The sequence below is a fragment of the Pan troglodytes genome, chromosome 21 (assembly GCF_028858775.2).
Source record: "Pan troglodytes isolate AG18354 chromosome 21, NHGRI_mPanTro3-v2.0_pri, whole genome shotgun sequence".
Lineage (NCBI taxonomy): Eukaryota > Metazoa > Chordata > Mammalia > Primates > Hominidae > Pan > Pan troglodytes.
This window is the reverse complement of record NC_072419.2, coordinates 68,519,023-68,531,848: the sequence shown is the minus strand read 5'-3', so window position 1 is coordinate 68,531,848 and position 12,826 is coordinate 68,519,023. Positions and strand designations below refer to the sequence as shown.

Sequence of the window (12,826 nt, the reverse complement as noted above, 5' to 3'; positions counted from 1 at the left end):
GAGCAACCCAGACCCCGGCTCCGAGTGCGCGGGCTGACTGACCGCAGGCGAGCCCCCAGACCCGGTCAAGCCCCGGCCGGGCTCCCAGCCAGCTGCTGTGAGCGCAGGGGCTGGGCTCCAGGCAGCCTGGCGGGCACGCGGCGCTGTCCGTGGTGCTGCCGGCGCCGGGCGGGGCGGGGGCGGGGAGGGGGCGGGGCGAGGGCGGCAGCCAATGGCGGGGGCGCTGCGCGGGGCGCGCGGGGCGGTGGGCTGGGCGCGGGGCGCACTCGGCTGCGCGTTGCGCTCCGGCTGCACGGTCGCACCGGCAGCGGCTCAGGCTCCGGCTCCTCTCCCGCTGCAGCAGCCGCGCTGCCGGCCCCACTGGGCTCGGATCCGGCCCCGGCCCCCTCGGCACCGCCTGCTCTGGCCCCGGCCCCGGCCCCGCGGACCATGCGCTGGGCGCCCCCAGGGGAACCCGACCCGGCCAAGGGCCCGCAAAGACGAGGCTCCCGGGCCGGGGCCCCTCCCGGCCGCCCAGCTCTCGGCCGGCGCCCTGCCCCGCGTCCCGGAGCCGCGTGAGCCTGCGGGGCCATGGAGCGCGCGCCGCCCGACGGGCCGCTGAACGCTTCGGGGGCGCTGGCGGGCGAGGCGGCGGCGGCGGGCGGGGCGCGCGGCTTCTCGGCAGCCTGGACCGCGGTGCTGGCCGCGCTCATGGCGCTGCTCATCGTGGCCACGGTGCTGGGCAACGCGCTGGTCATGCTCGCCTTCGTGGCCGACTCGAGCCTCCGCACCCAGAACAACTTCTTCCTGCTCAACCTCGCCATCTCCGACTTCCTCGTCGGTAAATCCCCAGCCCCTGGCCGCTGGGGACCCAGGGGCGCCCAGCGTGGCCGGGCCAGCGGGGACTGGAGCACGGACCTGGGTGGCTCCCGCAGGCACACGCCCCACCAGGGGACCCGGCCTGGGAAGGGGGCGTCCGGAGCCCATGGGGTGGGGGGCACAGGCGAAGTTCCTTGCCACTCAGGCCTCGGGACAGGGGCTGGGGAGAGATGTACCCGGGAAGGGACACGGGCACTGGGCGAGGCGCAAGGCGCAAAGGCAGCGGGTGCAGCTCTGGCTCCTGCGCTGTAGCCAAACAAAGGCTGCTGCGGACTTAGGACGCGCGGAGGGCGCAGTGGGGCGGTTTAGAGAAGATCTGGGGGAGGGGACATGGAAGGGGGATTTTTAGAGCTGTGTTGGGGGAAGGGACGGTGGGGAAGGTGGGGGTTGGGGGAGACGCTCGGAGGAGCGTGCTCTCACGTGTCCAGGCTCTGCTGCCGGCTGGGGGGCGGGGCACGCGGAGGGGGCTGGAACGCCAGACACCTGTTGGGGCTGTGAGGTGCGTCTCCCAGACGCTCCAAGCCCGCTTGGCAGTAGTAGTAGCGGCTGGCGGCTGCAACCAAGTGCCCTTTCAGCCAGGAGAAAGGCTTTCTCCTTGTCTAAGCTGAGTCCGAGGGCTGTCCAACGCCAGGGTAGGGGCTGGAGTCCAGCGGGGGAGGGGAGAAGGAAATTGTCTTCTTTCCTCCTTTGGGGGCTGGGAAGGCTGGACAGAAGTCCAGGGAATCCCGACTCCAGGCTCTCGGGGGTCTTGTGGTGGCCAGAGCTCCCCATGCCTGGATCATCCCTCCTGCCCCCAGGCCCAGGGGACACAGATAGTGCTGGGAGCTATGTGGGGGTGAAGGCTGGCGGCAGGGCAGAGTTTGTGGCTGACACCAGGTGAAGGGGTGGTAAGATGAGGATGGCTAGTTCCAGAAAAGCAGCCACCATGTGACCCCAGGTCCCGCCGGTGTCTGCGCTTAGGTCCGTCTGGCCCCTGGCCCCTGGCTGCATGGTCCCACTGTGGCCCTACTCCCCACAGGCGCCTTCTGCATCCCACTGTATGTACCCTACGTGCTGACAGGCCGCTGGACCTTCGGCCGGGGCCTCTGCAAGCTGTGGCTGGTAGTGGACTACCTGCTGTGCACCTCCTCTGCCTTCAACATCGTGCTCATCAGCTACGACCGCTTCCTGTCGGTCACCCGAGCCGTGAGTCCTGGGCTGCGGAGCTCCTGTTCACTCCGCAGGGACAGTCGGGACGCCCATGGGAGGCACCTGGGTGGGGACGGCCACTTCTGAGTTGTGGGCAGAAGTGGGCTTGGTCCCACTGGCTTTGCTGCTGACACATGGGCCACTCGACGGCCAGCTGCCCACTCGGGGCCATGGCTGCAGCCAGACTGACCTGGCCCAGGCAGGAGATGGGGAATCTGGACGCAGATGGTCCTGAAGGCAGGGCTGTCGCTGCAGCCCCCGCCCTGGGGCAGGTCCACAGTCCCCGGAGTTAAGGGAGGATCTGGGGCCAGAGGCCCTGGGTGACATCCCTCCCACATGCGTGTGTGCAGCGTGCACACACACACAGGCCCCGGGAAGGCAGGCGGCAGATCCTGGCTCCGCAGATTTCCCTTCGTGGGAGCGGCCACCTGAGTCAGGGACCCTGCCCCACCCAGGCTCCCGCATCGGGGCCATGCAGCCCAGGGAGCCACTGCTGAAGTCACACCTTCCCCTTCTCATCTCCTTGGCAGCTCACCTCCCCAGGGCTTTATGGGGGCCTCTGCAGGACTGAGGGCAGGTTGTTTGGTTCTAGCCTAGAAAGGCTAAGAGACAGGGTGCAAAGAGCATGGCTTTGGGTTCCTCTTGAGCCCATCCCCCTGTGGTCTCTCCCTCCTTTCCTGGAGCCACCAGGCATGGGGCACAAGGAGAGCTGCCACGAAGGGTAAAGCGGCCGAGCAGAGAGCCTGGCATGGGGGTGCTCTGCCCACCTCTCATTAGCAATAGCTGTGAACATTGCTCCCGCCGTCACCAAGGTAAACGCCATCAGGCTGGTGGGGGAGGGTGGCAGGGGCTCTCAGGTCCTCCTCCTCGAGCTGTCCTACCTGAGACCCCTCAGTGGGATCCCTTGGCCCTCCTGCCCCCTGCCCCCACCAGCTGGTTGCTCTCTGCCCTGAGGAGGGCCCTGCCCTCTCTCCCTCTTCTTCCCAAGAGGCCCTGATGTCGATCTGGGATGCTTTGTTCTGTGGCGGGGCGGGGGATGTCTCCCAGCAGTGGGCCAACTTGTGGCTTCACTCCTGCACCTCCAGCTCCCAGGGGTGCGAGCACCTGTGCAGGAGGGGGCTGGACCTCCCACCCCAACCTCTGCAGATGGCTCAGGCCTTTGCAGGATCAGGATGCATCATGTCAGAAACAGCTGTGTGTGCACGTGGTCTGGGGCTGATGCTGAGTCTGGTCCCAACGGTGCAGGGGCCAAGGACAGGACCCCCAGGGAGCTCACAGCTGGTAGGGGGTGGTAAACAGGCAGCCTAGCAGAGAGTGAGGGTTCAGGTTGGTCCCAGGGAGCTTCTGAGGCTCTCACTGAGTGTGGCAGGGCACCAGTCCGGGACCCCAGTGGGGAGGGTTAGAGGAAGGGAGGGGAAAGAGGGAGGGAGGGAGGACAGGAGGGGAAAGGAGGAGCATTGCTGCTGAGGGAAGGGCCCACATAGGGGCCCACAGGCTACGGGGGCGCACCCAGTCCAATATTCCTTCCGCCCCGCCCCTGACCAGCCTGCCCTTCTGCAGGTCTCATACCGGGCCCAGCAGGGTGACACGCGGCGGGCAGTGCGGAAGATGCTGCTGGTGTGGGTGCTGGCCTTCCTGCTGTACGGACCGGCCATCCTGAGCTGGGAGTACCTGTCCGGGGGCAGCTCCATCCCCGAGGGCCACTGCTATGCCGAGTTCTTCTACAACTGGTACTTCCTCATCACGGCTTCCACCCTGGAGTTCTTTACGCCCTTCCTCAGCGTCACCTTCTTTAACCTCAGCATCTACCTGAACATCCAGAGGCGCACCCGCCTCCGGCTGGATGGGGCTCGAGAGGCAGCCGGCCCCGAGCCCCCTCCCGAGGCCCAGCCCTCACCACCCCCACCGCCTGGCTGCTGGGGCTGCTGGCAGAAGGGGCACGGGGAGGCCATGCCGCTGCACAGGTATGGGGTGGGTGAGGCGGCCGTAGGCGCTGAGGCCGGGGAGGCGACCCTCGGGGGTGGCGGTGGGGGCGGCTCCGCGGCTTCACCCACCTCCAGCTCCGGCAGCTCCTCGAGGGGCACTGAGAGGCCGCGCTCACTCAAGAGGGGCTCCAAGCCGTCGGCGTCCTCGGCCTCGCTGGAGAAGCGCATGAAGATGGTGTCCCAGAGCTTCACCCAGCGCTTTCGGCTGTCTCGGGACAGGAAAGTGGCCAAGTCGCTGGCCGTCATCGTGAGCATCTTTGGGCTCTGCTGGGCCCCTTACACGCTGCTGATGATCATCCGGGCCGCCTGCCATGGCCACTGCGTCCCTGACTACTGGTACGAAACCTCCTTCTGGCTCCTGTGGGCCAACTCGGCTGTCAACCCTGTCCTCTACCCTCTGTGCCACCACAGCTTCCGCCGGGCCTTCACCAAGCTGCTCTGCCCCCAGAAGCTCAAAATCCAGCCCCACAGCTCCCTGGAGCACTGCTGGAAGTGAGTGGCCCACCAGAGCCTCCCTCAGCCACGCCTCTCTCAGCCCAGGTCTCCTGGGCAGCTGGCCCTGCTGCCCCCCACCCGGCTCGTTCCCCCAGGGGTGAGCCCCGCCGTGTCTGTGGCCCTCTCTTAATGCCACGGCAGCCTCTCTTAGGCCACCCACCCTGCCATGGAGGCGCCTTCCTGGGTTGGCCAGAGGGCCCCTCACTGGCTGGACTGGAGGCTGGGTGGCCGGCCCTGCCCCCCACATTCTGGCTCCACCGGGAGGGACAGTCTGGAGGTCCCAGACATGCTGCCCACCCCCTGCTGGTGTCCACCCTTCGCAGTTACTGGTTGGTGTTCTTCCCAAAGCAAGCACCTGGGTGTGCTCCAGGCCTCCTGCCCTAGCAGTTTGCCTCTGCACGTGCACACACCTGCACACCCCTGCACACACCTGCACACCGTCCCTCTCCCCAGACAAGCCCAGGACACTGCCTTTGCTGCCTTCTGTCTCTTGCATAAGCCTCAGGCCTGGCCCTTTCACCCCTCTTCCCACCAACTCTCTCTGCCCCCAAAAGTGTCAAGGGGCCCTAGGAACCTCGAAGCTGTTCTCTGCTTTTCCATTCTGGGTGTTTTCAGAAAGATGAAGAAGAAAACATGTCTGTGAACTTGATGTTCCTGGGATGTTTAATCAAGAGAGACAAAATTGCTGAGGAGCTCAGGGCTGGATTGGCAGGTGTGGGCTCCCACGCCCTCCTCCCTCCGCTAAGGCTTCCGGCTGAGCTGTGCCAGCTGCTTCTGCCCACCCCGCCTCTGGGCTCACACCAGCCCTGGTGGCCAAGCCTGCCCCGGCCACTCTGCTCAGCCAGGACCTCTGGGGGTTGTTGGGAGGAGGGGGCCCGGCTGGGCCCGAGGGTCCCAAGGCGTGCAGGGGCGGTCCAGAGGAGGTGCCCGGGCAGGGGCCGCTTCGCCATGTGCTGTGCACCCGTGCCACGCGCTCTGCATGCTCCTCTGCCTGTGCCCGCTGCGCTGCCCTGCAAACCGTGAGGTCACAATAAAGTGTATTTTTTTATTGGTGCTGATTCCTGAGGACTTTGTGGGGTGCTCAGAGCCTTCGTGCTTTGAGGAGAGACTCCAGGGAGTCCAGAAACCACTGAGAAGCAGGCGTGAGGCTGAGGGCTCTGTGTTTTCTTCTAAGTCGGGGGACTGCAGTGGGGATGAAAGACCAGCCTGCCACACCAGGGTTTAATCCCAAGAAGGGTTTCATGTGCCCTACCGCCAGACCCCTGCACTTCTCAGGACCTGGCTGGCGGGTGAGGAGATGCAGCCCACGCCCTGCTCAGGAGGGGCCCGCTCTGGCCCTGAGAACACAGACATGCAGCCTTCCTGCCCCCAGGACAGGTGCCTCATCTTTCTTGGTCAGGAGCAGGGTTGCACCCCAGCAAAACTCGGGACCCAGGGAGGATCATGGCCATGCCCAGCGTGTGCAGGGGCTGAGTGGCAGAGGGACTGCAGTGACCAGAGGGGAGGGATTGGGCTAGCTGGCTGGAGCTAGGCTGGAGGGGCTGCTAGAAGGGATGACCCTGGAGCGAAGGCATCTTTGGGAGAGGAGCTGTCCTGGGCAAAGGCCTGGAGGGGGGACTGAGGGTGCAGGATGAGGACGCTGGGAGGAAGATGGAGGGAGGGAAGGTAGCACCCTTCGCTGTGGCCCGTGAGCCTTTAATCCCGAAGGCCGTTGCACCTGCTCCAGGGGCCCCAGGAGAGGGAGGCGGACACCAGCCCGAACCCAGGCAGATGCTGGTCCACACCTAGGTGCTCAGAGGCCACTTGGAAACCAGACAAGCCCAACCTAGGTGAGATGCAAACTCGGTGGGCCAGGTGCCACCTCCCCCAACGTCGCCTCCCCCAGCTCCAGCCTCCAGGGTCCTGACGTCTCTGAGCCCACTCTACTGACAGTGCAGCCTTGCTAGGCACGCTTCTGCTCATATCTTTCCTTCCTACCCAGGGAGAGAATCTCGCCATTTTCTGGCTACTCTCACAGCCAGTGCTGGGGGTGGGGTGGAGGGTCCACCTGGGCAGGGAGACCCGCATCTCCCCCTCAAAGCACCACTTCCCAGCCATGCCAGCTCTCAGCACTGCAGAGGGGAAGCTAACAGCAAAATGCCTCACCTCCAGACTTTTTTCACACCCTGAAGCTAGAAGCTAGACCTGCACTTTTGTTTTCCAAACTCCCCGGAAACTTCTCCCAGAATCTGAAGCTCCACACCCCCCTCCAACCCCCATGCCCACTCTCCTTCCCCCCGCCCCATCCCTGCTCTCCCTCCCCCACCCATCCCTGCTCTCCTTCCCCCCATCCCTGCTATCCCTCCCCCCATCCCCGCTCTCCCTCCCCCCATCCCCGCTCTCCTTCCCCCACCCATCCCCGCTCTCCTTCCCCCACCCATCCCCCCTCTCCTTACCCCCCATCCCTGCTCTCCTTCCCCCACCCATCCCCCCTCTCCTTCCCCTACCCATCCCCGCTCTCCTTCCCCCACCCATCCCCCCTCTCCTTACCCCCCATCCCTGCTCTCCTTCCCCCACCCATCCCCCCTCTCCTTACCCCCCCGATCCCCGCTCTCCTTCCCCCACCCATCCCCACTCTCCTTCCCCTACCCATCCCCGCTCTCCTTCCCCCACCCATCCCCCCTCTCCTTACCCCCCATCCCTGCTCTCCTTCCCCCACCCATCCCCCCTCTCCTTACCCCCCCGATCCCCGCTCTCCTTCCCCCACCCATCCCCACTCTCCTTCCCCTACCCATCCCCGCTCTCCTTCCCCCACCCATCCCCACTCTCCTTCCCCTACCCATCCCCGCTCTCCTTCCCCCACCCATCCCCCCTCTCCTTACCCCCCTGATCCCTGCTCTCCTTCCGGCTCCTGGACTTATGACTGCCTCCCAGACACTCAAGTGACCCCTCTGAGACAGGCTCCTCTTCCTGGGCAGAAGCCACACAAGGCCCCTCTTAGTGACAGAGGGAGGGGCAAGACGGGACACCTGGGCCTTCTTCATAATTCTAGCCCCAGCCCGTGTGCACCTCTGTCCCTGGGGCTGGGCACAGTCCCAAGCGGAGCTGGAACCATGATGGCAGATGTCACTTTCAGAGTGGGGCGCCCCTTCTGCCTCTGGGAGGCCCTGAGGCTCCTCCAGCAGGCCAGCCGTTGGCCTCCCCTGCGGGCCCCCCGTACCACCCAGCCTGGCTCCGCAGCGGGTGTTGTTCCCGTAGCCGAGAGCTGTCTGGGAAAGGACAAAGAACTGTTCTCTGCAGTGATGGACGGTTCTGTGCCGACAACCCAGCAGAGCCCTGGCTGCCCCTCCGCCCGGCCCTGCTAAATGGCTACAAATTGGAAGATAAAAGCACAGGCTTTCAAGCAATTTTGCCTTCAATCTCTGGAAACTGCTGCTCCCTGGAGCTCCTGTGCGGGATGGAGGAGGAGAGAAGAAAGACACCGAGTCTATTGGGCCCGAGTTCTGCAGCAAACAAACACACAAGGGGGCCTCTCTCTGTGAGTGAGCATCTTGGAGGGGAGACAGAGCCTGCGGGCCCCGGGCTGGAGCTGCCGCCCGGGTGTCTGCCCACCCAGGCCACTGCTGTTTACTGAGCACCTGCTGTGTGCCAGGCATGGTGGTGGGGAGCGGGCTGCACAGGGCAAGCACTCATGTGGTCCCCGAGCTTCTGTGAGCTGGACCAACGAACAGCCAGCCTTGAGTCCCTGAGGAACAGGACGTGCTGGGGACACAGGGGGCTACCATGGTGCATGTGGGTAGCCTGGCCACCTAGCGGGGCCACCCTCGGCCCTTCTGTTGCAGGAGACAGGGCTGCAGCCAGGCCCTGGGTGGTCCTCAGGAAATAGGGGCCCAGGCCCTCAGAGGCTGCCACTGGCTGTGTGTCTGGCCACCTCACCTGCCTCGTGCTGGTTCTGGGGTGCCCCTGGGACACGTTCTGGGCACACGCTGGGTGGGGATCCTTCCCAGCTTGGGATGAAGCCCCTGAGCTCTCAGGGTGCCCAGCAGGCAACCCCATTTCCGTCCTGTAGGAAAGGCCCAGTTACTGGTGAGCCAGGGCCACAGCGAGGGACAGCTGGGGCCCCAGGCAAGGCTTCTGGAGCCCTGACCTGGGGGACACATGGCTGCCTGGCACTGTCTCTCTGGGCCCCCAGACCACACAGTGCTTATAGCCGGGCCTGGAGGTATGAAGAGCCTTTCGTCCAACATTTACTGGCACTCTCCTGGGTGCCAGGTCCAGGTGGGGAACCCTATGCCCTTGAAGCCATCTTGGGAGGCACGGACACGCTTCGTTCTACAGATATGAGAACCAGGGTTTGGGAGGCTGGTGACACCTCTGTCCCACGCCACCCTCGGCAGCTGGGAGTGCAACCAGGACTGGACGCCAGGTGTGACTCTGAAGCCCATGCTCTTTTGGCTCCATCATGCTGTCCCTGAGTGCCTACTGTGTTCTGGGCACCAGGCAGGTGTAAGTAGCTCCCCCCACTCCCGTGGACTGTGCCCTCTTGGGGGACACCACTGTGTGCAGTTGCTGGTGGGGGTACCCCCTGGGACAGAGAGCAGAGTGGGACATCCAGGAAGCCTCTGTGGGCCTCAGAACTGGACCTCAGCTCTGCTGATCCTCACAGGAAGCATCTATGGAGTGCCACCGGGGTCCCTCCATCGTGCCGGGCACAAGACCCCACTCAGCCAAGCTGGGGCAGGAGCTGGGGGAAAGAAAAGAGAGGAGCAGGGGGTGGGCTGTGGAGCCCGAGGTCCCAGTTGCCCAGGTCAGGCAGAAAGTGTGTCTGGAGGGGAAACTGAGGCCTGGCGTACGGGGATTGCCCCAGCCCACCCAGCAGGTCTGCATTAAGGCTGGGACTAGAATCCAGACTTCCTGGGAGGGTGCCAGCCCCGACCCTTCCTGTCCCTGCCCGTCTAAGAGGCCAGGCCGGGGGTCCCTGGGCCTCGGCTTCTTCCCCTGCAGAATGGGCTCGGCCACACTCGGGGGTGGATGGAGCAGCGGTTGGTGAGTGGCCTCTGCCTGGCCCTCCGAATCCAGTTGGCACCACTCTCCCTGCCTGGCTGCAGCTCAGCAGGCCCCTCGCCCCCGCGGGCAGGAAGCGGCTCTGGCGCCCGCTGCAGGCCTCCCCATCATTACCGAAAATTGCTCCATTGTTGGCGGTGCACGCACCTGCTCGCAGCAGACAGCACTGTGCTAACGTCATTAAGCGCCGGGCCTCTCAGCAGGCAGGGCTGGAGGTGGCCGGCTGGAGGAGGCTGGGAGAGGTCGCTAAGGTCCCTGGAGGGTCGCCTTCTCCCCACCCCCTCTCCTTCCTTTCTCATGGGTTGGAAATGAGCATGGGGTCTGGAGTCGGCTGGACTGGAAGGTTGGTCTGACTGGGGCCACTTCCCAGCGGTGTGACCTCAGACAGGTCCCTCAGCCCCTGGGGACCAAACAGTGCCCCCTTCACCACTGAAGTCTGGTAAGGATGGAGGGATGTCTTGCTCCCAATGCCCCTGGGGGCCAAACCCCTCCCCGGACCTGATGGTACATCCAAGGACTGGTGCTGGGGGAACATCCAGGGTCTGCGGATCCTGGAGCAGGAGGCAGGGTCAAGGGTCAAGCTCCAGAGGGGTCTCAGTTTCCCTTTGAGGACACACAGGGGTCCGTGGAGGGGTAGAAGCCCAGCAGGGCTGGAGCAGGGAGGGGCAGGGCCAAGGTTCAGGGGTCCCTTTCTGGCGCCCGCCTGGGAGGAATCCTCTTGCTGCCAGGCACATGTGACACGCTCAGGCCGTAGTAACAAGAAGAACAGCTTCTGGCCCACAGCACGACGTTTTCAGCACTGTTCTGAGCCCTTTCCTCAGCTAAACCCATCTTGTTGAAGGAGGTTAAGTGGCCTGGTGGACATCACACAGCTAACCTGGGACTATTTTCCCAACCCCTCAGCTCTCAGGGACACCTCAGGCACCTGTTCAGGAGACGCAGTTTTCTCTGGGGAACCACTGCCCCTCACTCTGGTAGGCTCGGCAGGGCCAACTCCACCCCTGGGCTCCAGGGTTCATGTGGGTCTCAGCCATGGCTCGGCGCCATCACCACAATGGGTCTGGGGTGACACACATCACATCCCCAGCCCCGCCAGTGGGCGGCAGTCCTGGGACTCTGGCTGGAAACCTGAGAAGGAGGTGCCCTCTCCAGCTGGAACGGCCGTCCTGGCCGCCTTCGAGGCTGCCCTTGCCGAGGCTGCCTGGTGGAGGGAGTCTGCCTGGAGCAGACAGCAAGGAAGAAAGCCAAGCTGAGAGCTGGGGGGAGGCGGATTCCCCATGCTGTCGTACCTGAGCACCTGGATCCAGCCCTGCCTGAAGCTAGACCTGGGGCTTAATGTTTAACAAATTACCAAGTCCACCTTCTTTCCTAAAGCCCATACAAGAAGCATTTTTATAACTGGAGTGGGAAAAATCCTGCCAGGTAAGACTCTGCCCAGGCTGGCATCCTCTCTCTCAGGGGAGAACAGGTCACTCCTGCCCAAGGGAGGTCTATGGCTCTGACTAATGAAAAGTGGGGAAGTTAGAAGATTTTCTGATAGATAATAGTGTGTTTGTCACGGTTGCGGCAGGAAAGGCATCTCCCAACACTGCAAGCTCTGGAGAGAGGACGGTGCTGTCCTTTCTGTCCACAGGAGGCGTCCATGAGATGCCTCGCCCAGGCGGCCTGCCTCGAGTGGCCCCAGCAGGGAGAGGCTTCAGCCCCTGCCCACAGCCTGTCCAGACCACCCCCTCAGGGGCTGGAAGAAGGCAGGGGAGGCTTCGGGGAAGGGTGTACCTCGTTCCCCTAAACCCCTGGCGGTCCTCTCCCCCAGGTGGCCCCGTCTCCCGGCACCCCCTCCCGGGAGGCACCACTAAGGAAAATCAGTGTTGAAGCCACTCTCCCTGTCACCACCTCCCCCTTGCTTGGGTCACTACCTCCTTTCCTTGGGGTCACCAGATAAGAAGCAGGACGCTCCTTAGGGTCACCAGATAAGATGCAGAGCCCTGAACTTCAGTGTCAGGATGAATAATGTTTCAGTGTGCACCTCACATGCAGTGCACTCTTCATTGTAAATCCAAAATTCCACTCTAGCAGCGTGGGCTGCGCCTGCCTGAGCAAACCTGCCCACTCCCTTTTCTCTCCCTCCAAGGCCCTCCCTCCGCTGACGGGGACACTGGGGGTGGGACGGGGTGCTGAGTTTTAAGAAGCCACGAAGCTCTTTGGCAAGGAAGAGAAGGGGCTAGGGTTGGGGTTGGGTGGGGGACTGGGGGAGTGGCTTCCTGGGACCTGGACCCTGGGGCCTGGTAGGGGGCGGCAGGCTGGGCACCAGGGGTGTGGGTTGCCCAGCACACGGGGTTGGGGGGGCACGCGGAGCCTAGCCACCAGACCCATGCGGCTCTGCTCCACCCTTGGCTGGGGATCCCAGGTGACACCCGGGACCCCTGTGAGCCCAGAGGATCCTGAACAGGGAAGGTGCCCCTCTGTGCCCAGGCAGGGTGAAGGGAGACTGCTCCAGGCCCAGGCGGGGAAGGTATGGCCTTGGCTCATTGGCTGGGTCTTGTTATCCCCACTGGACTGAGGAGGGAACAAGGCAGGGGGAGTGAGACACCCCCGCCCCCACCCTCAACACCCAGCCGGGCCACGGCCAGGCCTGTTCCCCTGGAGGCCATGGCAGAAAGCTGAATGATTTCCTGGCTCTGGGGAACATCATGGATCCATTGGGACCCATTGATTTTTTGCAAAGAAGCAATTTTTTTTTCTCCTAAGGAACCAGACGATTACAAGAAAGAAAAAACGATCAGGTAGCCCTGTTTCTCGCAAGCCCTGTCCCCAGCACCCACTCCTGGGGAGGGGTGGTAGTTCCCATGCAGGCCTGTCTTGCACCCCATGGGTTCAGCAGCCTGTGGGCCATCAGGTCATTAGGGCACATCCAGGGACCCTGCCCCTGTCTTGCCTGTGTGGCTAACCCCATGTCACATGGAGGAGCCTAGGGTCCTCTCTGACTGTCTGGCTCCTTTCAGAAGTGGAGACCCTGGCCTGGGGGTAGGGCTGTTGGTGGAGCCAGTCCTGGCAGTAAGAATATGAATTATTCGAACAGCAGGCAGGGTTGGGCCTGCCGTGCGTCCTCCGTACGGCCTCTTCCTGGCGGTGCTGCTGGAGATGTCCCCAGATCCAGGATCCTCAGCAGCGGCAAAGCCCAGGAGGGATGTTTCCTGCAAAATTCTAACACCAACGGGTGTGCAGCCTGCAGAAAAGTTTGCTTTTGTTTTCAGCTG

At 63.9% G+C, this 12,826-nt stretch overlaps 1 protein-coding gene across 3 annotated transcripts; it reads left to right on the top strand.

Moving 5' to 3' along the window:
* Positions 1-256: 256 nt before the first annotated feature.
* Positions 257-5,578, top strand: HRH3 (histamine receptor H3). 3 transcript variants are annotated; one of them, XM_016938237.2, is made up of 4 exons: positions 257-820; positions 1,919-2,043; positions 3,607-4,523; positions 5,142-5,578. In XM_016938237.2, exons 1-4 carry the CDS (start codon positions 571-573, stop codon positions 5,167-5,169), a joined length of 1,320 nt encoding a protein of 439 aa, XP_016793726.1. In that variant the 5' UTR covers positions 257-570; the 3' UTR covers positions 5,170-5,578. The 3 variants fall into 3 exon arrangements, with proteins under 3 accessions (XP_016793726.1, XP_016793724.1, XP_016793725.1); XM_016938235.2 differs by having other exon boundaries at positions 258-820; positions 1,877-2,043; XM_016938236.3 differs by having other exon boundaries at positions 259-820; positions 1,877-2,043; positions 3,607-5,578.
* Positions 5,579-12,826: the final 7,248 nt, after the last annotated feature.

Excerpts from the sequence above, each read along its gene's own strand:
- HRH3 (XM_016938235.2), top strand. The coding sequence starts at position 571 with ATGGAGCGCGCGCCGCCCGACGGGCCGCTGAACGCTTCGGGGGCGCTG. Across the intron at positions 821-1,876 it reads CATCTCCGACTTCCTCGTCG|GCGCCTTCTGCATCCCACTG; the intron begins GTAAATCCCCAG and ends TACTCCCCACAG. Across the intron at positions 2,044-3,606 it reads TCCTGTCGGTCACCCGAGCC|GTCTCATACCGGGCCCAGCA; the intron begins GTGAGTCCTGGG and ends GCCCTTCTGCAG.